The 25,970-nt window shown below is 38.5% G+C and overlaps 1 protein-coding gene and 1 pseudogene across 2 annotated transcripts in view; both read right to left on the bottom strand.

Annotated features, from left to right (window-relative positions):
• Positions 1-4,209: 4,209 nt before the first annotated feature.
• LOC123570090 (U6 spliceosomal RNA) lies at positions 4,210-4,331 on the bottom strand (annotated as a pseudogene).
• Positions 4,332-14,228: 9,897 nt separating this feature from the next.
• The window catches only part of MIB1 (MIB E3 ubiquitin protein ligase 1), a 135,485-nt gene continuing 123,743 nt past the window's right edge, over positions 14,229-25,970 (bottom strand). For both annotated transcript variants that reach the window (XM_005587054.4, XM_005587053.4), the window contains one exon: positions 14,229-20,693. In XM_005587054.4, the coding sequence (XP_005587111.1) occupies positions 20,553-20,693 (141 nt within the window). In that variant the 3' untranslated portion in view covers positions 14,229-20,552. The remainder of the gene's footprint in view (positions 20,694-25,970) is intronic.

Genomic DNA, 25,970 nt, shown 5'->3' on the forward strand with positions numbered 1-25,970 from the left:
TTCTACTTAGATCATTTGCATATTAAGAAGAATCTCAAACCAAATGTAGCCAAAATATAATTCATTATTTTTTCCTCTTAATCTTTTTTCAGTCACTCTCCAAACATATTCCTCTCCTACCACTCACCATTTTGGTTAAGCAACACCATTGTTTACCCAGTTACTCTAGTCATTGTTGATTCCTCCTTATACCCTCTACATCTAATTCAATGACAAGTCATATCTGCTCCACTTATTATACAAAACATATCCTGAATGCATTTACTTCTTTCCAACTCCACTGCTACCACCATCATCCAAGCTGCTGTAATTTATTTCTTCTGAGATGCAGTCTTGCTCTTGTCACCCAGGCTGGAGTGCAATGGCGCGATCTCAGCTCACTGCAACCTCTGCCTCCAGGGTTCAAGCAATTCTTCTGCTTCAGCCTCCCAACTAGCTGGAATTACAGGCGCCCACCACCATGCCCGGCTAATTTTTGTATTTTTAGTAGAGACAAGGTTTCACCATGTTAGCCAGGCTGGTCTCAAACTCCTGATCTCAAATGATCCACCCACCTCGGCTTCCCAAAGTGCTGGGATTACAGGCATGAGCCACCGCGCCTGGCCAAGCTACTGTAATTTCTTACTTGGATTGATACAATAGTCTTCTATTTGATCTTCCAGTTTTCATTTTTCTCAAGTACAATTCATTCTCAACAGAGCAACCAACATGATTTCTTTTTAGTTTAGTTTTTTTGTTTTTGTTTTTGTTTTTTTTTAAGAGACGAGGGCTCACTGTGTCACTCAGGCTAGGGTACAGTGATGCAATTATTGCTCACTGCATCCTCCAACTCCTGAGTTCAATGTATCCTCCTGCCTCAGCCTCCCAAGTAGCTAGAACCGCAGACATATGCCACCATGCCCAGATAATGTTTTTAAATTTTTTTGTAGCAGCAAGGACTTGCCATGTTTCCCAGGTTTGTCTTGAACTCCTGGCCTCAAGCAATCCATCTGCCTCAGCTTCTCAAAGTCCTGGGAGTACAGGCATGAGCCGTCACCACTGGCCCCAACATGATCTTTTAAAATATTAGATTATGTCAGTCCCTTGCTTAAAAGCTTCCAGCAGTTTTCTTTTGCATTTAAAATAAAATTGTAATCCCTTCTCCTTCCCAGAAGGAAAATGATCTCAGATGGAAACATGAAAATGCAAACATCATGACAAACACCAGAAAGGTAAATATGTGACTAAATATAAATAAGTATTAACTGAACAAAACAATGAAGGTAATATCATATGGTATTTAAATTATAGGTACAACTAAAATGTGTAACAATAACAACGTAAAAAGTTAGAGGAGGGTAAACTGAAATTTTACATTTCTAAGTTTATAGCTATTTTAGAAAAGTGAAGTCATAATTCATATTACACTTTAAAAGTTCAAAAATACATATAATATGTAGGGTAACCATTAAAAATATAACTATAAAATAACTCATAACAAGTTAATCAAAGGGGGAAATGGAACTTAAAATATTGAATTAGCTCAAAAGAAGAAAAAGAAATATACAGAAGAACTAAATAGAAAACAGTAAGATTATAGATATAAATCCAACTATAACTATAATTATATTAAATACAAATGGATTAGGTGTTCCAACTAAAAGACTAATTTGTAGACTGGATTTTATAAAAGAACTACAGTTTGTGCTTTGCACAATTACTCTAGGTACACATTTCAGTTAGCACAGTTTAGTTAAATACACCAGTATCACAACATCACGGCTTAGATTTCTGTTACCATGGCATATTAACTGTAAGTGATTGCATGAAGTACAAACTTTGCAGCTATCTCTCCAGTCTACAAATCAGTACATAAATAACAGGCATATTATGATTATTGACAATCCACATACTTCTTTCCAAGGCTACTAGTGACTGGTCAAAGCAGATCTGTTACTCAGTTCACCTGCAGACAGCAAAGAATGTTGTTGTGTTGCCTCCTCGTCTCGCAGTGGTAAACCCAAGTGACGCTTTACAAAAATGAATAATTGAAACAGGTAATTTAGCCTCGAAGATAAAAGTTCGCTAAAGCAATGAAAAGTGATAATGCTGGAAGTGAAAATCAAATAGAATAGAAATGGGGTTATAGAAGACATACGTGAGCATGGAGTTCCTATTTACCTTCTCCCCCACATGCATGACCATGGGAACACTGACAATGCCACCATAAGAGAAACTATAGACAGCCAGTGAAGGTGGCCTGACCAACATAAATGAGGAAAGTAGTGTGACAAAAAGGATGAAAGTGACCTGAAGAAAGCAATGAAGGCAAAAAATTTCACATTAAAGGGACTCTGGGAGATATGTTATGACATTGAAAGCACAAAGATGACATGTTGGAAGCTGATCAGACAGAAAGGAGTATGACAATTTGCCAAAGAACAGAAAAAAACGCTTGCTCTGTATGGTATATTATACAAAAAGCCAAACATGGTTCAAACTACACTTGGCTTTGTTTTTTTTAGAACAGCTTTAGGTTTACCAAAATATTGAGCAGATAGTACCAAGAGTTCCCGTTTATCCACTTCCCCACGTAGAGTTTTTTAAATTATTAACATCTTGCATGGGTGTGGTACATTTGTTACAATGGATGAACCCATATGAACACATTATTATTAAACAACATTCATAGTTTATATTAGGCTTCACTCTTTATGTTGTACAGTTCTATGGGTTTTAACAAATGCATAATGTCATGTATGATATGTATGATACTATTACAGTATCATACGGAATTGTTCCACTGCCCTAAGATTTCTCTGTGCTCAGCCTCTTCATCCCTTCCTACTTCTACCTGAACTTCTGGCAGTCACTGGTCTCTTTACTGCCTCCATACTTTTACCTCTTCCCCTATGTCATATCATCGGAATCGGAACCATATGCAGCCTGTTAGCCTAGTGCCCTTCACTTAAGGATATGTATTTAACGATCTTTCCTGACTTTTTTTTTTTTTTTTTTTCAGTCTCGCTCTGTCACCAGGCTGCAGTACAGTGGTATGATCTCGGCTCACTGCAACCTCTGCGTCCCAGGTTCAAGCTGTTCTCCTGCCTCAGCCTCCCGAGTAGCTGAGATTACAAGCATGCGCCCCATACCCGGCTAATTTTTGTATTTTTAGTAGAGATTGGGTTTCACCATGTTGGCCAGGCTGGTCTTGATCTCCTGCCCTTGTGACCCACCTGCCTCAGCCTCCCAAAGTGCTGGGATTACAGGCGTGAGCCACCACACCCGGCCATTCCATATCTTTTTATGGCCTGATAACTCTTTTTTCAATTTGACATTTATTTTTAAATATTTATACATATTAGATATATGCATTTTCAGGGTGTATATGCTAACAGGATACATTTGTATAAGTACATAGGAATATTCAACACCTTAAATATTTATCTTTTCTTTATGCTAGGAATGTTTGAGTTATTTTCTTCTAGCTATTTTGTTGTTGTTGTTGTTATTGTTTTCTTTTTTTAAGATGGAATCTTGCTCTGTTGCCCAGGCTGGAATGCAGTGGCACAGTCTTGGCTCACTACAATCTCCACCTCCTGGATTCAAGTGATTCTCCTGCCTCAGCCTCCCAAGTAGCTGGGACCACAGGTGCCCACCACCACGCCTGGCAAATTTTTTTTACTTTTAGTACAGATGGGATTTCGCCATGTTTGCCAGGCTGATCTGGAACTCCTGCCCTCAGGTGATCTGCCTGCTTTGGCCTCCCAAAGTGCTGGGATTATAGGCATGACCCACCGCGACCAGCTTTCTTGTAGTTATTTTGAAATATACAACCAATTAACCCTACTATCAGTATAGCCACCCTACTGGTCTGTTGAATACCTGGTCTTTTTTTTTTTTTTTTTTTTTTTGGAGGCAGAGTTTCACTCTTGTCACCCAGGCTGGAGTGCAGGGGCGCGATCTCGGCTCACTGCAACCTCTGCCTCCCGGGTTCAAGCGATTCTCCTGCCTCAGCCTCCTGAGTAACCGGGATTACAGGTGCACACCACCATGCCTGACTAATTTTGTTCCTTTAGTAGAGATGGGGTTTCACTATGTTGGCCAGGCTGGTCTCGAACTCCTGACCTCAGGTTACCCACCTGCGTTGGTCTCCCAAAGTGCTGGGATTACAGGCATGAGTAGTAGACTGGCCTTACCAGAAGTGTTAATAGAAGATCTTCATAGAAAAAAAAATTTTTTCATTTTTGTTTACTCATTTTATTTTAATGTAGCGCAGGGGCCTTTGCACAGGGGCCATGCTAATCTCTGTATCATTCCAATTTTAGTATATGTGCTGCTGAAGCGAGCACCTACAGCTTCTTTAACCATTCACCTATTGAAGAACGTCGTGGTTGCTTCTAGTTTTTGGCAATTATGCTTTGAGTTTTGGGGGCTACAAACATTCACGTGCAGGTTTTTGTGTGGATGTAAGTTTTTCAACTTATTTGGGTAAACATCCAGGAATATGATTGCTAGATTGTATGGTAATATTGTGATTAGTTTTATAAGAAACTGCCAAATTTTCTTCCACACGGGCTGTTCTGCACTCCCACCAGCAATGAATAAGAGTTTCTGTTACTCCACTTTCTTGCCAGCATTTGGTGGTGTTCATTTTATGGATTTTAGAGCCATTCTAATAGGTTGGTGGTACTATCTCACGGTTTTAAATTGCAATTCCATAATGACATTGGTTCTGAGCATCTTTTCATATGCTTCTTTGTCATATATATAGATACACATATGTCTATATCTTCATTAGGGAGGTTGTCTTTTCAAACCTTTTTGCCTTTCTTTTTTTTTTTTTTTTTTTTTGAAACAGAGTCTCGCTCTGTCACCCAGGCTGGAGTGCAGTGGTGTGATCTCAGCTCACTGCAACCTCCACCTCCCGGGCTCAAGTGATACTTCTGCCTCAGCCTCCTGAGTAGCTGGGATTACAGGTGCCCGCCACTGCACACAGCTAAATTTTGTATTTTTAGTAGAGATGGGGTTTCACCATGTTGGCCAGGCTGGTTTCGAACTCCTGACCTCAAGTGATCCACTTGTCTGAGCCTCCCAAAGTGCTGGGATTAAAGGTGTGAGCCACTGCGCCTGGCTGCCTATTTTTTAAATTGGGTTTTTCGTTTTGTTTTTATTCAGATTTAAGACTTCTTTGTAATTTTGGAAAAAAGTCTTTATTAAGTGAATTTTGCTAATATTTTCTTCCAATCTGTGGCTATTTTTATTTCCTTTTTTCTTTTTAACCTTTTTAAAAAAAAAAAAAAAAAAAGACTGGGCCTTGCTCTGTGGCCCAGGCTGGTCTTAAACTCCTGGTCTCAAGTGATCCTCAGCCTCTCAGAGTGCTAGGACTGGCATGAGCCACTGTGCCCAGACTCTTTTCATGGTCTTAACAATGCCTCTCACAGAGCAGAACTTTTAAATTTTGATGAAGTACAACTTATCAGGCTTTTCTTTCATAGATGATGCTTTTGGTGTTGTATCTGAAAAATCATAACCAAACCCAAAGTTACTTAGATTTTTTCCTGTGTTATCTTCTAGAAGATTTGTATCTTGGCATTTTACAGTTAGGTCTATGACCCATTTTGAGTTAATTTTTGTGAATGGTGTAAGGCCTGTCTCTAAATTTTTTTTTATTTTTTTAAATTTTTTTTGCAAATGGATGTCCAGTTGTTTCAGCACTGTTCTTGAAAAGACTATCCTTTCTCCATTTAATTGTCTTTGCTCCTTGTTAAAGACCTGTTGACTATACTTCTCTGTAGAGTTCATAGAAATGAAGTTAAAAAGAAAAACAACAAGTCCGGGCATGGTGGCTCACGCTTGTAATCCCAGCACTTTGGGAGGCCTAGGCGGGTAGATCACCTGAAGTCAGGAGTTCGAGTCCAGCCTGACCAATATGGCAAAACCCCATCTCTACTAAAAATGCAAAAATTAGCCAGGTGTGGTGGTGTGCGCCTGTAGTCCCAGCTACTCGGGAGGCCGAGACAGGAGAATTGCACCCAAGAGGCACAGGTTGCAGTGAGCCAAGATCATGCCACTGCACTCCTTCAGGATCTCTTGTAGGGCAGGCCTAGTGCTTCCTTCAGGATCTCTTGTAGGGCAGGCCTGGTGGTGACGAAGTCTCTAAGCATTTGCTTGCCTGTAAAGGATTTTATTTCTCCTTCACTTATGAAACTTAGTTTGGCTGGATATGAAATTCTGGGTTGAAAATTCTTTTCTTTAAGAATGTTGAATATTGGCCCCCACTCTCTTCTGGCTTGTAGAGTTTCTGCTGAGAGATCTGCTGTTAGTCTGATGGGCTTCCCTTTGTGGGTAACCTGAACTTTCTCTCTAGCTGCCCTTAACATTTTTTCCTTCATTTCAACTTTGGTGAATCCGACAATTATGTGTCTTGGAGTTGCTCTTCTCGAGGAGTATCTTTGTGGCGTTCTCTGTATTTCCTGAATTTGAGGGTTGGCCTGCCTTGCTAGGTTGGGGAAGTTCTCCTGGATAATATTCTGCAGAGTGTTTTCCAACTTGGTTCCATTCTCCCCGTCACTTTCAGGCACACCAATCAGACGTAGATTTAGTCTTTTCACTTAATCCCATATTTCTTGGAGGCTTTGTTCATTTCTTTTTACTCTTTTTTCTCTAAACTTCTCTTGTCGCTTCATTTCATTGATTTGATTTTCAATCAGTGATACTCTTTCTTCCAGTTGATTGAGTTGGTTACTGAAGCTTGTGCATTTGTCACATAGTTCTCGTGTCATGGTTTTCATCTGTGTCAGTTCATTTATGAACTTCTCTGCATTGGTTATTCTAGTTATCCATTCTTCCATTCTTTTTTCAAGGTTTCAGTTTCTTTGCACTGGGTACGTAGTTCCTCCTTTAGCTCTGAGAAGTTTGATCTACTGAAGCCTTCTTCTCTCAACTCGTCAAAGTCATTCTCTGTCCAGCTTTCTTCCATTGCTGGCAATGAGCTGCGTTCCTTTGGAGGGGGAGATGTGCTCTGATTTTTTGAATTTCCAGCTTTTCTGCACTGCTTTTTCCCCATCTTTGTGGTTTTTATCTGCCTTTGGTCTTTGATGACGGTGACATACTGATGGGGTTTTGGTGTGGGTGTCCTTTCTGTTTGTTGTTAGTTTTCCTTGTAACAGTCAGGACCCTCAGCTGCAGGTCTGTTGGAGTTTGCTTGAGGTCCACTCCAGACCCTGTTTGCCTGGGTATCAGCCGCGGAGGCTGCAGAAGATAGAATATTGCTGAACAGCAAGTGTTGTTGTCTGATTCTTGCTCTGGAAGCTTCGTCTCAGAGGTGTACCCAGCCGTGTGAGGTGTGAGGTGTCAGTCTGCACCTAATGGGGGATGTCTCCCAGTTAGGCTACACGGGGTCAGGGATTCACTTGAGCAGTCAGTGTGTCTGTTCTCAGATCTCCACCTCCTTGCTGGGAGAACCACTGCTCTCTTCAAAGCTGTCAGACAGGGACATTTACATCTGCAGAGGTTTCTGCTGCTTTTTGTTTAGCTATGCCCTGTCCCCAGAGGTGAAGTCTACAGAGGCAAGGCAGGCCTCCTTGAGCTGTGGTGGGCTGCACCCAGTTCAAGCTTCCCAGTGGCTTTGTTTACCTACTTAAGCCTCAGTAATGGCGGGCGCACCTCCCCCAGCCTCGCTGCCACCTTGCAGTTAGATCTCAGACTGCTATGCTAGCAATGAGGGAGGCTCCGTGGGCGTGGGACCCTCTGAGCCAGGCGTGGGATACAATCTGGTGTGCCACTTGCCAAGACCCTTGGCAAAGCACAAAATTAGTGTGGGAGTCACCCGATCTTCCAGGTGTGTGTGTCTCAGTCTTCCTTGGCTAGGAAAAGGAATTCCCTTCCCCCTTGCACTTCCCAGGTGAGGCGATGCCTCGCCCTGCTTCAGCCCTCGCTGGTTGGGCTGCATCCACTGACCAGCACTGACTGTCCGACACACCCGTGAGATGAACCTGGTACCTCAGTTGAAAATGCAGAAATCACCTGTCTTCTGTGTCACTCACGCTGGGAGTTGGAGGCTGGAGCTGTTCCTATTTGGCCATATTGGGTGCCCCTCCTTTTTTTTTTTTTTTTTTTTGAGACAGTCTCCCTCTGTCACCCAGGCTGGAGTGCAGTGGCATGATCTCAGCTCCCTACAACCTCCTCTGAGCTCAAGCAATCCTCCCACCTCAGCTGCCTGAGTAGCTGGGACACAGGTGCATGCCACAAAGTCTGGCTAATTTTTGTATTTTTAGTAAAGATGGGGTTTTACCATATTGCTCAGGCTGTTCTCAAACTCCTGGCCTCAAGTGATCTGCCCACCTCGGCCTCCCAAAATGCTAGGATTACAGCCCTCAGCCACTACACCCTGCCACCACACCCAGCCACCAGCATCTTTTATTGCCTATATTTTTTATACAAGCCATTTTAACTGGGGTGAGATGATATCTCATTGTGGTTTTGATTTGCATTTCTTTGATAATTAGTGATATTGAGCATTTTTTCATATACCTGTTGGCCATTTGTATGTCTTATTTTGAGAAATGTCTGTTTAGATCTTTTGCCCATTTTTAAATGAAATTGTTTTTGGTTTTTTGCTATTGAGTTGTTTGAGCTCTTTGTATATTCTAGTTATTAATCCCTTTTCAGATGGATAGTTTGTAAATGTTTTATTTTGTTGATTGTCTATTCACCTTGTGGACTCTTTCCTTTGCTCTGCAGAAGCTTTTTAGCTTGAAGTAATCCTAATAGTCTATCTTTGCTTTGGTTGCCTGTGCTTTTGAGGTGTTACACAAGAAATCTTTGCTCAGGCCAATGTCCTGGAGTATTTCCCCAATGCTTTCTTCTAGTAGTTTCATAGTTTCAGGTCTGGGATTCAAGTGTTTAATTCATTTTTGTTTGATTTTTGTGTATGATAAGGTGTAGGGGTCTATTCTCATTCTTCTGCATATAGTTATCCAGTTTTCCCTGCAGCATTCACTGAAAAGACTCTCCTTTCTACATTGTAATTTCTTGGCACCTTGATTGAATACGAGTTGGCTGTAAATGCATGGATTCATATCTGGGTTCTCTATTTCTGTTCCATTGGTCTATGTGTCTGTTTTTATGCCAGTATCATGCTATTTAGGTTAGTATAGCTTTGTAATAAATTTTGAAGCCAGGTTGTGTGATGTCTCCAGCTTTGCTCTTTCTGTTCAGGATTGCTTTGGCTATTTGGTCTTTCATAGTTCCATATACATTTTAGAATTGTTTTTCTATTTCTGTGAAGAATGTTATTCATGTTTTGATAGAAATGGCATTGGATCTGTAAATTGCTTTGGGTACTATTGTCACTTTAAAAATATTAATTCTTCCAACCCATGAGCACGGAATGATTTCCCATTTGTGTGTGTATGTGTGTCCTCTTCTATTTCTGTCATCAGTTTTATAGTTTTCCTTGTATAGATCTTTCACTACTTTTGTTATATTGATTCTTAGGTATTTTATATTTTTTGTAGCTGTTGTAAATAGGATTACTTTTTTGATTTTCCAGGTTGTTTGCTTTTGGCATATAGAAATGCTACTGATTTTTGTATGTAGATTTTGTATTCTGCAACTTTACTGAATTCATGTATCGGTTCTAACATACTTCGGTGAAGATATTAGGTTTTTCTAGGTATAAGACCATGTCGTCTGTGAACAAGGCTAATTTGATGTCTTCCTTTCCAATTTGGATGCCCTTTATTTGTTTCTCTTGCCTAATTGCTTAGCCTTCAATTTTTCTCCATTCAGTACAATGGTTAGCCATGGGTTTGTCATAGATGGCCTTTATTATTTTGAGGTATGTTCCTTCAACACCCATCATAAAGGGATGTTAAATTTTATCAAATGCTTTTTCAGCATCTATTAAAATAATCACATGGTTTTTATCTTTGATTCTGTTAATGTGATGTATCATGTTTATTGACTTGTGTATTGTATGGCAGATGCACCTGACAGCAGTAACTTAAGCATATACCCTGAGAATGACCCTATGGTCTAAGAAGAATGTGTGCTCAGAGTTCCAAGCTAAGGAATCCAGTAGTGGCTAACCCAGAGATTCACTTCTTATGAAGGACATTGAACCCCTCTGCCTGTTCCTTGGAACATAGGATGTGCAAGGAAATGAGGCCCCTTTTCTGGGTTAAATGAAGTTTGCTAGGTTGGTGTTGCTACATGAAAATGCCATATAAACTGCATGTTTTTTACAAACAGTAGCAGTGCTCCTGTCCACCCTGTCACCTCTGGACTGCCTTGTATGTACGTCCTCTATAAACCATGTCTGGTAGTAAGTTACTGGCTCTAGGTCTCTTCTGGGCCTCTCAGACACAATGCCATCTCTTTTGGAGTCACTAGGGGTCTGGCATGACACATACGTTGAACCATCTTTGCATCCCTGGGATGAATCCCACTTGATCATGGTGAATGATCTTTTTAATGTGTTGTTGTATTTTGTAATATTTTGGTGAGGATTTTTGCCTCTATAGTCATCAGGGATAATGGCCTACAGTTTTCTTTTTTTATTGTGTCCTTATCTGGTTTGGGTATCAGGGTGATATTGTTTGGCTCTGTGACCCCACCCAAATCTCACCCTGACTAGTAATAATCCCCATGTGTCAAGGGCAGAACCAGGTGGAGATAATTGAGTCATGGAGGCAGTTTCTGCCATGCTGTTCTCATGATAGTGAGTGAGTTCTCATGAGATCTGATGGTTTTATAAGGGGCTTCCCCCTTTGCTTGGCATTCATTCTCTCTCCTGCCATCCTGTGAAGAGGTGCCTTCCGCCATGATTGTAAGTTTCCCGAGGCCTCCCCAGCCATATGGAACTGTGAGTCAATTAAACCTCTTTTCTTTATAAATTACGCAGTACTTGGGTATTTCTTCATAGCAGTGTGAGAATGAACTAATACACAAGGTAATGCTAGCCTGATAGAATTTGTTTGGAAGTATTCCCTCCTTTTCAATATTTGGAAGAGTTTAATTGGTATTAATTCTTCTTTTGAATATTTGGTAGAATCCACCAGTGAAGCAATCAGGTCCTTGGGCTTTTCTTTGATGGGAGACCTTATTGGGGTTTCAATCTCATTACTTGTTATTGGTCTGTTCAGGTTTTCTACTTCTTCATGGCTCAATCTTGGCAGGGTGTATATGTGCAGGAATTTATCCATTTCTTCTAGGTTTTCCAATTTGTTGGCATATCGTTATTCATAATATTCTCCAATGATTCTTTGTATTTATGTGGTATCAGATGTTATGTTACCTTTCTCATTTCTGATTTTATTTGGGTCTTCTTTTTTTTTAGTCTAGTTAAAAGGCTGTCAATTTTATCTTTTAAAAAAAACAACTTTTCATTTTATTCAACTTTTGTTTTTTTCCTAGTCCCAATTTCATTTATTTCTGTGCTGATCTTTATTATTTCTTTCCTTCTACAAATTTTGAGTTTGGTTTGTCTTTTCTTCGGGAAATTTAGTCCATTAACATTCCATGTTATTATTAAGAACTTAGTACTGCCATTTTGTTCTTTGTTTTTGGGTTTTGTTTTTTTTTTTTTTAAATAACTCCTCTCTTCCTTTCTTCCTGTCTTTCTTTGTGGTTAATTTTATCTCCAATAAAATGTTTATTTATTTGTTTATTGTTTGTTTTGAGACGGAATTTCGCTCTTGTTGTCCAGGCTAGAGTGCAGTGGTGTAATCTCGGCTCATTGCAACCTCTGCCTTCCGGTTCCAAGCGATTCTCCTCAGTCTCCCGAGTAGCTGGGACTACAGGTGCCCGCCAACACACACAGCTAATTTTTGTATTTTTAGTAGAGACGGGGTTTCACCATGTTGGCCAGGCTGATCTCAAACTCCTGACCTCATGATCTGCCCACCTTTGCCTCCCAAAGTGCTGGGATTATAGGCATGAGCCACTGCACCTGGCCATATGTTTTAATTTATTGCTAAATCAAAATAAAAATGAATAAACAAAAATTAAAAATTAAATAGAAGTGTTAACACTTCTGGTAAGGCCAGTCTACTAGCACCAAATCCCTTCAATATTTGTTTCTCTTAGAAAGCCTTTACTTTTCCTTTACTTTTGAAGGATAATTTCACTAGATACAGAATTCTTATTTAGTACTTTTTTTCTTTCAACCTTTTAATTATTTCCTTTTACTCTTCTTGTTTGCATAGTTTCTGGAGAAGTTCAATATAGTACTTATCCTTGCTCCTCTATCAACAAGGCCCCTCCCCAACACCCCAACCCCACTTGGAGTTCTTTCATGATTTTTTTGTCTCTGATTTTCTGTACTTTGAATATGAGATGGTAATTTTTTGATTTTTAATATTTATCCTGGCTGATATTCTCTAAGCTTCCTGGATCTGTGGTTTGGTGTCTATCATTATCTTTGGGATATTCAGTCACTATAGATTCAAATGTTTCTTCTATTCCTTTAAAAAAAAATTTTTTTTAATTTTCTGGCTGAGCGTGGTGGCTCATGCCTGTAATCACAGCACTTTGGGAGGCCTAGGCAGGCAGATCACCTGAGGTCAGGAATTTGAGACCAGCCTGGCCAACATGCTGAAAACTTTGTCTCTACTAAAAATACAAAAATTAGCTGGGCATGGTGGTGGGCGCCTGTAATCCCAGCTACTCAGGAGTCCGAGGCAGGAGAATCGCTTAACCTGGGAGGTGGAGGTTGCAGTGAGTGGACAGTGCACTGTTACACTCCAGCCTGGGTGACAAGAGTGAAACTCCATCTCCAAAAATAAATAAATAAAATGTTTTTTAAATCTTCTGGTATTCCCATTTGTAACATTATTTCAAGAATCTTTTGATTCTTAGAGCTTCCATCTCTCTGCTTATATTACCCATGGTTTTTTGTTTTTGTTTTTTGTTTTTGAGACATTATCTTGCTCTGTTGCTCAGGCTGGAAGGCAGCCGCACAATCAAAGCTCACTGCAGCCTCGAACTCCTGGGTTCAAGTGATCCTCCTGCCTCAGCCTCCTGAGTAGTTTGGACTAGAAGCACCTGCCACAATCCCTGGCCTTTTTTTTTTTTTTTTTTTTTTTTTGTAGAGACAGGGTCTTGCTGTGTTGTTCAAGCTGGTCTTGAACTCCTGGCTTCAAGCAACTCCCTACTTGGGCCTCCCAAAGTGCTGGAATTACCTGAATTGTCCACTTTTTTTCATCAGAGCTCACAGCCTATTAATTGTTGCTGTTTTAAATTCCTACTTTGATAATTCCAGAATCTCTGGCATGCTTGCTGGTTCTAGTTTCCCTATTAAATTAGGGTAACCTCACCTACAAAAGTATTTCCCTAACTGCCTGTCAGTGTCACACTCTTAATATTAATGTTTTGTGTCAAAGAAAGAACACAGAAGGGAAAGAAGACAATACTTTCAAATATATGAAAAATAATGAATATATTATCTTGGAAATCTGCCTTTCAGAAAGCTGCTCTAACTGTAAATGCAGAGCCCCAGCATGAAGTGTTACCTGCAGCCTGAATGCATCACATCTGATGAGTTACGGGCAAAGGCAGCACTGCCTGATGGCCTCCTTCACATGTCATCCCCTCACTGATGATCTGTTACAGGTCTGGTCTTCCATTTCCAAATAAGGTCTATCATTTTCTTGTCCTTAATAAGATAAAAATGAATTTATCAACTAGTTTTATTATAAGGGAAAAACTATTTGCCAAATGATTATTCTTCAACAAATAATTTATCTGAGAAATCATTCTTGGTGTTCTACTTTAATCTGTATACTCATTATATCTTATAAACGCCTATGCACCCATTAAAGGTTTTGAGGTTTTTGTTGTTGTTTTTAAGAGACAGGGTCCCACTCTGTCACTCAGGCTGAAGTGCAGTGGTGTAATCTCAGCTCGCTGCAGCCTTGACTTCCCGGGCTCAAGCAATCCTCCCACTTCAGCCCCCCAAGTAGCTGGGACTATAGGTGTGCGCCACCATGCCTGGCTAACTTTTGTATTTTTTGTAGAGACAGGGTTTTGCCATGTTGCCCAGGCTGGTCTTGGAACTCCTGAGCTCAGGCAATCCACCCACCTCAGCTTCCCAAAGTGCTGGGATTACAGGCATGAGCCACCACATCTGGCCTGAATGTTTTCATTGTCAATACATTTGGGAAATGTTATGCTAAAAGACTATCAAATAATTTTAACCTTTGTGAAGAATGAAAAACTATCAATGATAAAAAATATAAAGCAAGTTTTCTAAAACATCTTTATTTTTAAAACCTATACAGTTTCAATTTAGTAAAAAATATTGCCATGAAATTTCTAATTATACAGCAACAGAAACAAAAAAATACAGTTAATTAGAGGTTACTCAAAATAAATTCACAATTTTAATGTTGGAATATATATGCTTTTATCAAATAAACAAAAGATTTTTTCAGATGTTTTTCCTCTTAAACATCAGATACACATAATCTTTTGAACTGGAGCTAGATGACCTCTCAATAACTTCAGAAATAAGTGCTTATATTAACATGGAAAATAAAATAACCCCAAAGCATACAATTAATGATTTACTCATAAAACTAAAAACCAAATAGATCATTGCTTCAAAATGTCTACCTCTTGAAAATGAAATCTACATCTGACTTGTGAAGAGGAATAATCTTTTTATAGAAAAAGATGAATCTTCCAGACTGGTTAATTTACTTCCTATCAAATTTATCCTATTCAGATTATTTTCATATGTCTTAATCCTGAAGAATGTGAGGTGTTAAAATATGAAAAGCTTCTTTGGCCCTTTAGACAGAGGTACCTTAATTGTAAACAATTGCAAGGAGAGCCTTCTAGATGTGGACACTTAACGCTGAGTTGAAGATGTACACCCTTGTTTCTTAAAGGCATGGTAATTTCCTTTTTAACAATAACAAGTTTTTTAATGTACTAAGATTTTTTAAATGCTTTAAAAATCAAAATTCATGTATACTACTATAAAAGAATAATTCTCAAAAGATCAAAGCATTATATGATATTATACCATAGGTTTTATTAATGACAAATGTTTGCATTACTTTTAAAAGCTTAGCTCTTACTAAGCATTCTTTAACAAAAGCTAATAAGCAGAATCATTTGCCATACAGAAACTATATTCACAAACAAGCCTTTAATCCAACATTGAAAGCTAAAGAATTGGAAAAAATACAAAACACTGCTATGAGTCAATTGAACTGCTATCACTGAATATACTGCATTTACAATGACACAAACATACTGAACATAAAAACAATTTTAGGGATTTAGTCTATAAGACTAGCATTAAGAATGACATGCAATTTGTGATTTCCTTTAAAAATAATTTTTTAAAACAGAATCCATTTGAACACAGGGTCTTTTTTTTTTCTCTCATTTGAGGGGAAGACAATCTATGTTTCCCAAACAGATCCTCCTTTCATTCTAAAATAGCAAACTGTGACCTCGACTCCTCTTCCCAGACACTACTTATAGATGACTTTGCATAATAACTTAATTAGAATTACTTTTCTGGTAACAGTGTCATGGCCATAAATAGTCAGTTTTTAAAAAACAAACATCAATTGCAAATCTAGAAAACATCCTTTAAAGAATTACCCAAACCCAGCACACATGCAGAATCATTAACAACAAGCTAAGCAATATGACTTTAAAACGTGTATATAATGATACACATGCACTAAAGACCATCTTTTATAAAGTTTTAATAGTGTTGCCAAGTTAATAATTCTTTCAAGGCACTGAAGAATTACACAGATGGAGCTTCCAAAATATAACTGACAACTGCTTGAACTGTTAAAAAGCCCTGAGTCAGAACTTTCAATAACTTCCTGAAATTATAGATTACAGACAAAACGGCATGTTTATTTTATTTTAAAAATTACAGGACCATTTTGCTTTTTGGAGGAAATAAGCTGGGTTTATGAAACAAATCATGCAGACTATACAGGAAAAGTAAAATATTCAGCATATTACCTTTCTTAGACATTTTGTACTTGTCAATTATAACTTGCAGTTACGGATTTAGGCACCAAATTAATGTGACAAGTCAATTCTCCTGTACCTACTGCTTAAATTCTCAATGAAACAAAAACGTCCATTTTAACCTCAGGTTCCCATTTCCTCTTTCCTCACAAATAAGAATAAATGCTGGAAAAAGTAATACTCAGACAGAAAAGGAGGTAGAAAATGCCAATGTAGCAACTTACAATTTTAATTCATCGGCTCTACTGTCTAGTTCATGTTTTTATACCAGAGTTTCACATACTACTAACCAGTAAATTGAGGCTCAATCTAAAGGATATTCCCCCTCACTGTAGTAAAGCAATGTACACGAGACAGCATTAAAGTTTCCTCAAATTTAATGTTTTAAAGAAGTACAACTATCATTATTAATACTGCTATAGTTATATATATGTTAAAGTTCCTAGGCTATATATGACTATCAAGTAATATCAGTAAGCATTCCTATCATAATCAAGCAAATGAAGTAACGTTGCCTTTTTGAGGGAAAACATATTTTGAAACTTTTACAAGCAGACATAAAGACAGTGGACATTTCCAACAAGGCACACATAATTTATGAAAATCTATTATGTTCCCAATTTAGTACAAACTCAAAGTTAATCTAATTCTGATATTTAAAATGTGCCTCTCCCCTCTGGCTCAAAACGAAATAACAAACCCTTCCAATTAACAGATATTTAAAACCTACTCAATTTAATTGCTAACAATTCAGAGGAGAGGTACATTGGCCCTCCCAAAAATTTTAAGAACTTAATGTTTACCATGATCTTAGATATTGCAAACACAAACTAAAGAATTTAGATGTTTCTTGATTTATATGGAGTCAAAATTCTATTCCACTGAGGAGAAGACAAAAAGGGGAGTTGTTTAATGGGTATGGAGTTTCAGTTTTGCAAGATGAAAAAGTTCTGGAGATGTTTCACAACAATGTAAATATACTTAACATGGCTGAACTGTATACTTTACAAACAGTTAATATGGTAAATTTTATGTTATGAGTTTTTCATCACAAAAAATACAAAAAAACTATTCAAAAATTCTATTTTTTACACAAATTATTACTATAAAACATGGTAGACATTCTGATAGGATAAGTGCTTTTCCTTTTGGATTAAAAAAAAGCAAGCTGTATTAAAGCCTATAGATGACATCTATATGATCCTCTTTTTTTCTCTACACTCAAATGCTGACTTTCCTATCTGTTGTAACCCCACTGTACTGATCCTACTCTACCCCATCTTTAATTCTCTTAGTTCATGAATTTAACTAATTCCTAGTCCAAAAACGGTCCAGAATTCAGAATAGACAAACAGCAATTGGGCAACACATAGACAGTATGTTTCTGCTATGTAAAAATGACTCAGCAAGCTTTCATATTTGAACCAGACACATCTTAAGCAGCATGCATTTCAATATGCTAAAATGCTCTTACGGGCCAAAGCCATAAAAATATAAATTTAAGAAATGTATTTCCAACATGAATTATCAATTAATTTTATGCTTCCATAGCTAGCTGGTCAATTAGCAATGTTTAAAGTTACAAATATCTTATGCATAATTTGGCCAGCTAAACATTTGTCTAATATATTCCTACACTAATACAAAATTATCTTTTCTTGAAAACCTTCTTGCTCCCAACAAAATTAAATATGTATATAGTATAAGCAGTAAGAATGTTAGATTATGTGAACAAATACCATTAGAATAGCACCATCCGGTATATTGTATGTGTATGTTTTGAGTAACAACGCTAACAATCTTAGAAGAATAAAGGAGAAAATGGCAGGGTGAGGGGTACAGAGAGGAAATCCAGACACTACTCATTGACAACTCTTCTGAAACATCAAGAAATGTTATCAGGACCTTTGGATCTCTTCCTTTTAACTACAGATTCCTTAAAATACACAACTGCTGCACAATAAATTCTGAGTGTGCTAAGATGCCATTTTTCCACTGTTATGTATCTAATCCCTGAAGCCCAATAAATACTTTTTTGCATGAATGCGTGTCAGTTTTTTTCTTTTTTTTTTTAAATGATTCTAAGAAAAGTAAAAGCTCTTTTGAGGCACAAGATAAAGAGGTTTAGCTAATGAGGAGGGTAACAAACCTAATTGGAAAAGTACTGCTAAGGGACATATAGTAAGAGGTAGCAGATTCAGAGAGTTGGAGGAAAGTCACTGAAATGATGAAGTTCTTAATCTTATTATCTCTCACAAACCCAAAATAAATGTAAAATAATTTTTAGGTGATTGAAAACATGAATAAAGAAGTATTTTCTATTCACGCAACAAATTTCAAGGTGATACGAATACAGAAAATCCACAAGTACTAGCACTAAAATTATAACGACATTATTTCTATAATAAAAATGTATGTCATATTCTTATAAAGAAATAATTAAACTAGTCTGGAAGATGCTATTACCTTTGAGAGATCTGTTTTAGCATTGCAGCCAGAAAACAGAAAGGATTTGTTTAAGGAAAGTAGAGCTAGGGACCACACAATTCTCTGATTGGCCAACTCTGCAGGAGTCAGCCAGGTGCTCCCTCCTCACCAGGTGATCTAGTGGAAAGAGATGGGTAGCCCATGGCATGGAAGGAAAGGAAAAACCTAACATGCTGTTTTCATGTCTGCAAGGAGATTGTCTGTCTGTCTCTTTATGTGAACATCATCAGTCAGATGTTCTACCTTTTTATAACTTCAAAATAGTTTTTTTAAAAACAGGCTCAGTGGCCCCTTATTAGATAACTGAGTCTATTTAAATTTTCAAATTTGAAATCTATAAAAATTGTACTGTTCTAAATGATAGCAGTTACTCAGCTAAACATAGACATGGAATTGTTGAGACTACAAAACCAGCAAGCAAAGCTTCCCATTGCTTTCACCAGGACTTGCAAAGGCAGCAATGATTAAACAGCCAGAAACAGTGTTATGAGGGCTAGAGACTTCATACTTTCAAATTTAGTTGGTGTTCTACAAAAACTGAAGTAGGAAAAGCTAGCCAGATTTAAAGGAGGGAAAAAAAACTACAAAAGAGGATAACTATTTTTAGGAAAAAGCTTATCAACAGCATATAGTAGACACTATGTAAACAGCTAATATAGTCTAGCAGCAATGAACGCCCAAACACTTATTTATGTGTACATTTACTCAGGAGACAATAAGACTACAAAGGAGATCATTCAAAGGAGAAAAAACCAAATGATTAAATGCGCTAAAGTTTGTTGTTGTTGTTGTTGTTTTTAAAGTCTACCGGTAAGCAGACATTTCTATAAATGTCCTGGTCACTCTTTCTAAAGTACTTATAATTAGGTTATTGACCATGTCTTGGATATTGTTGGCAGTTTAAATAATATCCTCATCTGTAGGTATACATAGAAAGACTGTTTTCTTTACAGTAAAACTTACTATAAAGAAAGAGAAAATGGAAATAAGGCCTATAATGAAGACAGAATCAGTAACACTGTCAGAATTAACTGATACAAAGAAGAAAAGACTGCTGCCTTTGGAAAAGGCATTATTTTTTGCAGATCACTGGGGTACTATTCAGTACATCAGCAAAGCTAAATAGAACCTCAGAGGTCCAAATAGGGCAATGTCATTTCACTGCTCAGATCAAGCTCAAGCCCAGATGAGTAATCACAGAAAACCTGAAGTACGCTTTTCATGGATTTTTTAAAAAACACTGGCTGAACAAAATAGTGTATGAATTAATATAGGAAAGGCAACTGCTAGTGGCCAGTTAATAGATACTCCTGTTTTTTTTTTCTTTTCAGTTGCCCACTATTATTGCTTATTTTTCCTTTTCTTGTCTATCAGTCATCTTGAAACTGGTAATCTGATTCAAGTTAATGTTCCTTTTGAATCTAGAAAATAAGATAAATGCAAAGTCATTATTCTCTCATTCTATGCTTCCATTTACTCTAAGAATTCAGAAAGAAACATGTGGATAACTTCCTGTTATCTTAAAAAGAGAATCATCCCTTCGGTATTCCCTTAACTATCTGGAACTTGTACTGTCATTTTATAATTTACCATGTGACATAATGGTTTGACCTGCCCCTTTTATTTGATGCATGACTTTTCAGAGAACCTGTATCAACTCACTGTGTAAAACCATGATGAAATGAAGGATAACTGATCACAAAGAATTATGTCTTTTGAGATCTAACAGATTTATAAATTATAAGAGAAAAATGCAATTTTTAAAAAAAGGATATCCTTAAAGGACTTTCCTCTTAGAAGCCAAAGGTAAATTACCTATGAGTTACATGAATTTGATTTTTCAAATTTAAAACAAAAACAAAAAACACAATTTCCAACACCGTTTTGTAGGGTTTTTTGTTCTGGTACCTTTACAGCCTAATTATACTCTAATTAAACTTATAATCCAGTTTAATTACCACCTAATTAAACTATGATATTAGAAATTAACTCATCAGAACTTCCAACTAGATCAAAAGCCTACTAAGATCTCATGACTAGATACATTAGCTAACAAAATACACCATGTGTCTTAGTTAATACAAAAGAATCCTTCGTTCAATAGCCTTGCGACAGATAGGACATTCACTCATGCGGTCTCCACAGAGCTGACAGGTTCCGTGACCACAGAGGAAAATCATATTCTTCAGACGATCCAGACACACGGGGCACATTGTCTGTAATGTGAGATAACCAAGTAATAAATTAGACACTTTATATTCGGAAAGTGACAGACTATTATATATCATTACTTTTCTTTAGTCGTTTTAGTCAAATAGTATTTTGGTAGTTTTTAAAAATATTTTAACATTTTTAAATAGTTAAAATGTCATCCCTACAAAAATAGAAACACTGGTTGTACTATCAGGATAGTATAAAAGGTACTACATAAGACTAAAAACTATTAATACATAAAACATGGCCAAGCATGGTGGCTCATGCCTGTAATCCCAGCTACTCAAGAGGCTGAGGCATGAGAATCGCTTGAACCCAGGCAGCAGAGATTGCAGTGAGTCAAGATCGCGCCACTGTGATAGAGGCAGGAGGCAAAGAAATTCTAGGCAGACGGGGCGGGTCCCCAGTGAAACCCAACCTCTGAACTGAAAAGCCTGAAACCCACAGGCCAAAGTGAGAACTTCTATTCCTGTTTGCCCACTGTCTCCCAATTGGTTCTTTCTTTCTTTCTTTCTTTTTTTGAGACGGAGTCTCACTCTGTTGCCAGGCTGGAGTGCAGTGGCACAATCTCAGCTCACTGAAACCTCTGCCTCCCGGGTTCAAGTGATTCTACTGCCTCAGCCTCCCAAGTAGCTGGGACTACAGGTGCACACCACCACACTCAGTTAATTTTTTTGTACTTTTAGTACAGATGGGGTTTCACCATGTTGGTCAGGATGGTCTTGATCTGACCTCGCGATCTGCCTGTCTCAGCCTCCCAAAGTGGTGGGATTACAGACATAAGCCACCACGCCCGGCCCAATTAGTTCTTTCTAAATAATGTCTTTTTACCAATCAATTGTTGCCTTTTCCAAAACTACCCACAGCCCACCCTGCCCACTCCTCCCATGTTGTGTCTTTAAAGACTCCAGACTCAGGTGGTAGAGGGGAGAGAGGCAACTTGACTTCAAAGGGATGACTGGACTTTGGAGGAGAGATGGCTTAACTTCAGGGAAGAGACAGCCGGACTTCAGGGGAAGATTACCTGCCTGTCCCACCTCCACTCCAGTTCCCCTCTCTGCTGAAAGCCATTTGCATCACTTAATAAAACTCTCTGCCTTCACCATCCTTCAAGTGTCCAGGTAACCTCATTCTTCTTGAACACTGGACAAGAGCTCGGGACACACCAAGTGTGGGTACCCAAAATAAGGCTGTTAACACTGGCCCTTTGCCCTCACTGGCGGAGGGCAGCTACCCCACATGATGAGGCAAGGGGCCAACTGAGCTGATAACACACCGCTGTCCATGGAAGGCAGAACTAAGAGAGCACTCTAACACACACCCTAAGGGACTTTGGAATCGCAGGCACCCCTACCTGGGTGCCACCGCATGGATCCTGCAATTGCTCATTCATGTGCTCCCTCCCGCAAGCACCTGAGCACAGTGGCTAAGTAAACAGGGCACCTCTGTCACAAGTCTGACAAAGGGGTTGAGAAAAATCCTGCATCAACTGCTCTCCAGCCTGGGCGACAGAGCAAGACTCTGTCTCAAAACAAACAAACAAACAAAAAACTAAATAAACCAAAACATAATAGGAAATGGATGAAAACAGCTCCATTCAGTCTAACTGAAATTCCCTGAATCTAGGTACTCAGCTGCTCTTGTATAAAAAGAAGGCTGTGTCACACAATACATAGTGCAGGGTGGGGAGCAGTGCTGAGAAGTAGCTGAGAACACTTGTCAGGCACTATGCTTAGATAGGATACAATCTCAGTCCTGGTATCACTCCCACTTGGAAAATGAGGAAACTAGGCTCAGCAGGATTGAAAAATCTTCCTCAAAGCAAGCCCTAGTGTGAACCAACTCAGGGCCCCAGAGTTCTTGCTCTTAGACACTGTGCTGCACTGTATTACTATCAATGTAGATTCCCCTGAATTAAAACAAATTAACCTTACATATTAATAAATGTAAATTTCATGAACTTGTAAGAATGTAGAAGTATGTCAGCTATATATGAAATTCACAAAACACATTTTACATTTATAAAATCATATTTGCCTTAATGTATCATAATACTTTCTGATTTATAGCTTTCCCAAATAACATGGAAATAACTAAAAAGAAATGTCTTCATTAAAAAACTAGGCCTAAAGCCTATATGACATGTTGTTACCAACTGTTACCAACTTTGAGAATACCAGAGATCACTGTAAAAGGAATTGTAGCCTAAATTGTTAGACCCACTCCTCCAAAGCAAACTGTCTTAAAGTTTTGAGAAGCAAAGCTGTAGAAAATCCCATCTTTTTGGATTTTAAAAAGCCGGCCAGGCACGGCAGCTCACGCCTGTAATCCCAATACTTTGGGAGGCCGAGGTAAGAGGATCGCTTGAGCCCAGGAATTCAAGACCAACCTGGGCAACATAGACATCATCTCTACAAAAAATAATAAATTAGCCAGGCATGGCAGCACATGCCTGTAGTCCCAGCAACTTGGGAGGCTGAGGTAGGAGAATTGCTTGAGCCCAGGAGTTTCAGTATGCAGCGAGCCATGATTGTGCCATTGCACTCAAGCCTGGGTGACAGAGTAAGATCCTGTCTCAAAAAAAAAAAAAATAGATTGATAATGTCATTAATAATTTTATGTCTATTAAATTTTCAAGAGGTATTTGTAATATTGGATAACTCTTATTTCCAAAAGTAGACACATCTGTGCAGCCTGTGTTACGTTTACTTTGAGATTAGTATATCCTTAATACCAAGTTAAATTAAATTTTATCTGTTAAAGAAACACTGTGGTAATAGACTGGAGATTTAAATGAAGAGAGTTGTTTGAATGTTTTCTGGTTGTTTTTTTGTTTGTTTTTAACAACCTTGAAGGGAGTCCCTATAAGAAATCCCATCATTCCTCAATAAAACTGCTTAAATACTTCAGTGATAAAATATGGTGATGAGGATTATTTAAGAGAGAATAAACTTGGGTAGAATGCTAACCTTTGGATGTAATAGAGCTGAATTATTCTTTTAGGATCCATATAGGGTTCAATAAATGTCACTATTCATGTTAACAATTTTAACTCACAATTAGAATATAAAATGCTTTTTATAGAAGACATGTTCAAAAATCAGCTTATTCTGTAGATGTCTTATGGGAAAGGAATCAAGATGCTAGGAGCTTCAAATGTTTAAAAATGTTTTTATTTTATATTTGATGTATTAGATACATTAAATGTTTTATTTTATATTAGAACTAGCCAAATATGTTCCAAATTACATTAAGAACCTTTAAATTCATATTGATCTTTACTTATTCATTCTCTAACAAGTATCACTAGATGCTGGATTTCAAAAGAAAAACTGGTCCAATCAGAGTTTTCATCTCTTCAGATGGGGGTTAAAATGCCTAATACATTCAGACATTCAATTATTTCCCCCCCAACCCCCACAAAGAGATGGTTTCTCACTCTGCCATCTGGACTGGAGTGCAGTGGCACAGTCATAGCTCATTTCAGCCTCAAACTCCTGGGCCCCAGTCATCCTCCTGCCTCAGTTTCCTGAGGAGCTGGGACTCCAGGCATGTGTCATCACAGCCCGCTGATTTATTTTAAAAATTTTGTCGAGACAGGGTCTTGTTATGTTGCTCAGGCTGATCTCAAACTCCTGGGCTCGAGCAATTCTCCCACCTCAGCATGCTGAGCAGCTGGGATTACAGGCACACATCACTGCAACTGACCAATTCTTAATTACTTATCACAAGGGTCATTAGTTATCCTGGGCTGCTAACTACTGACCATGTTATTTTCTTATAAATTCAGATAGAAAACACAGGAGTGATGATTCTAACAATTGAATGGCAATACTGACGTGATTGGCTAAATAAAGAACTGCTCAAGCCTGTAAATCAGATTTAGTAACTTGGTCAAATGGTAAGGTATGGCCAAAAAGAAAAAAGACTTGCTGTCTTACTTAACATAACAAACCTACAAGTTTTTGCTAATTTTTTTATCTTATTGTTGCTTTTATTAAATATTAGGTAGATATAAAAGAGTACATTTGTTGATACATATAAGATGTAAAGAACAGCCAGGCACGGTGACTCACGCCTGTAATCTCAGCACTTTGGGAGGGGAAGGTGGGTAGATCACTTGAGGCCAGGAGTTCAAGACCAGCCTGGACAACATGGCAAAACCCTATCTCTAATAAAAACACAAAAATTCGCTGAGGGTGGCGGTGTGCACCTGTAGTCCCAGCTACTTGGGAAGCTGAGGCATGAGAATCACTTGAATCTGAGAGGCAGAGGTTTCAGTGAGCCAAGATTGCACCACTGCACTCCAACCTGGGTGACAGAGTGAGACTCTAAGAAAAAAAAGAAAAAAAGATACAAAGAATAACATAACAAACACCCAGTTTAAACTATGGAATGTTACTCTTATTTTTGAAGCCCCTCTATAAATCCTCCCCAGTCCTTTCCATGTATCCCTCACTGATGACTACTATGGTGAATTTTGCATTATCTTTCCCCTGCTTTTCTTTATGGTATATGTGTGTACAGACACATTTTTCCTTTCTTTTTTTTTTTTTTTTTTTTTTTTTTTGAGACAGTCTCACTCTGTCACCCAGGCTGGAATACAGTGGCACGATCTTGGCTCACTGCAACCTCCACCTCCCAGGTTCAAGCGACTCTCCTGACTCAGCCACCAGAGTAGGCTGCGACTAGAGGCACGCACCACCGCGCCCAGCTAAATTTTGTATTTTTAGTAGAGACTGGGTTTTGCCATGTTGGCCAGGCTGGTCTTGAACTCCTGAACTCAGGTGATCTGCCTGCCTCAGCCTCCCAAAGTACTGGGATCACAGGCGTGCGCCATCATGTCGGCCCCTTTCTATTAAAGTATCACACGTATATAGAAATGTTCATGACTTATAAGTGTACAGTTTAATACAAGTTCACAAACTGATCAAGCTCATGTATCTGGTACTCAGATCAAGAAACAGAGCATTCAGACCTAGAGACTTCCCTTCTTCCCTTGTGCCCCTTCCAGCCGTCTCTTGCCAAGAAAACCACTATCCTTGATTTTTTTTTTTTTTTTGAGACGGGATCTCATTCTGTCACCCAGGCTGGAGTGCAGTGGTGCGATCACAGCTCACCACAGCCTCGATTGTCCAGGTTCAAGTGATCCTTCCACCTCAGCCTCCAAGTAGTTGGGAGGTCACCACACCCAGCTAATTTTTTTTATTATTATTTGTAGAGTTGAGGTCTCACTGTGTTGCCTAGGCTGCTCTTGAACTCCTGGGCTCAAGAAATCC

Source organism: Macaca fascicularis, chromosome 18 (genome assembly GCF_037993035.2).
Source record: "Macaca fascicularis isolate 582-1 chromosome 18, T2T-MFA8v1.1".
Taxonomy (NCBI): domain Eukaryota; kingdom Metazoa; phylum Chordata; class Mammalia; order Primates; family Cercopithecidae; genus Macaca; species Macaca fascicularis.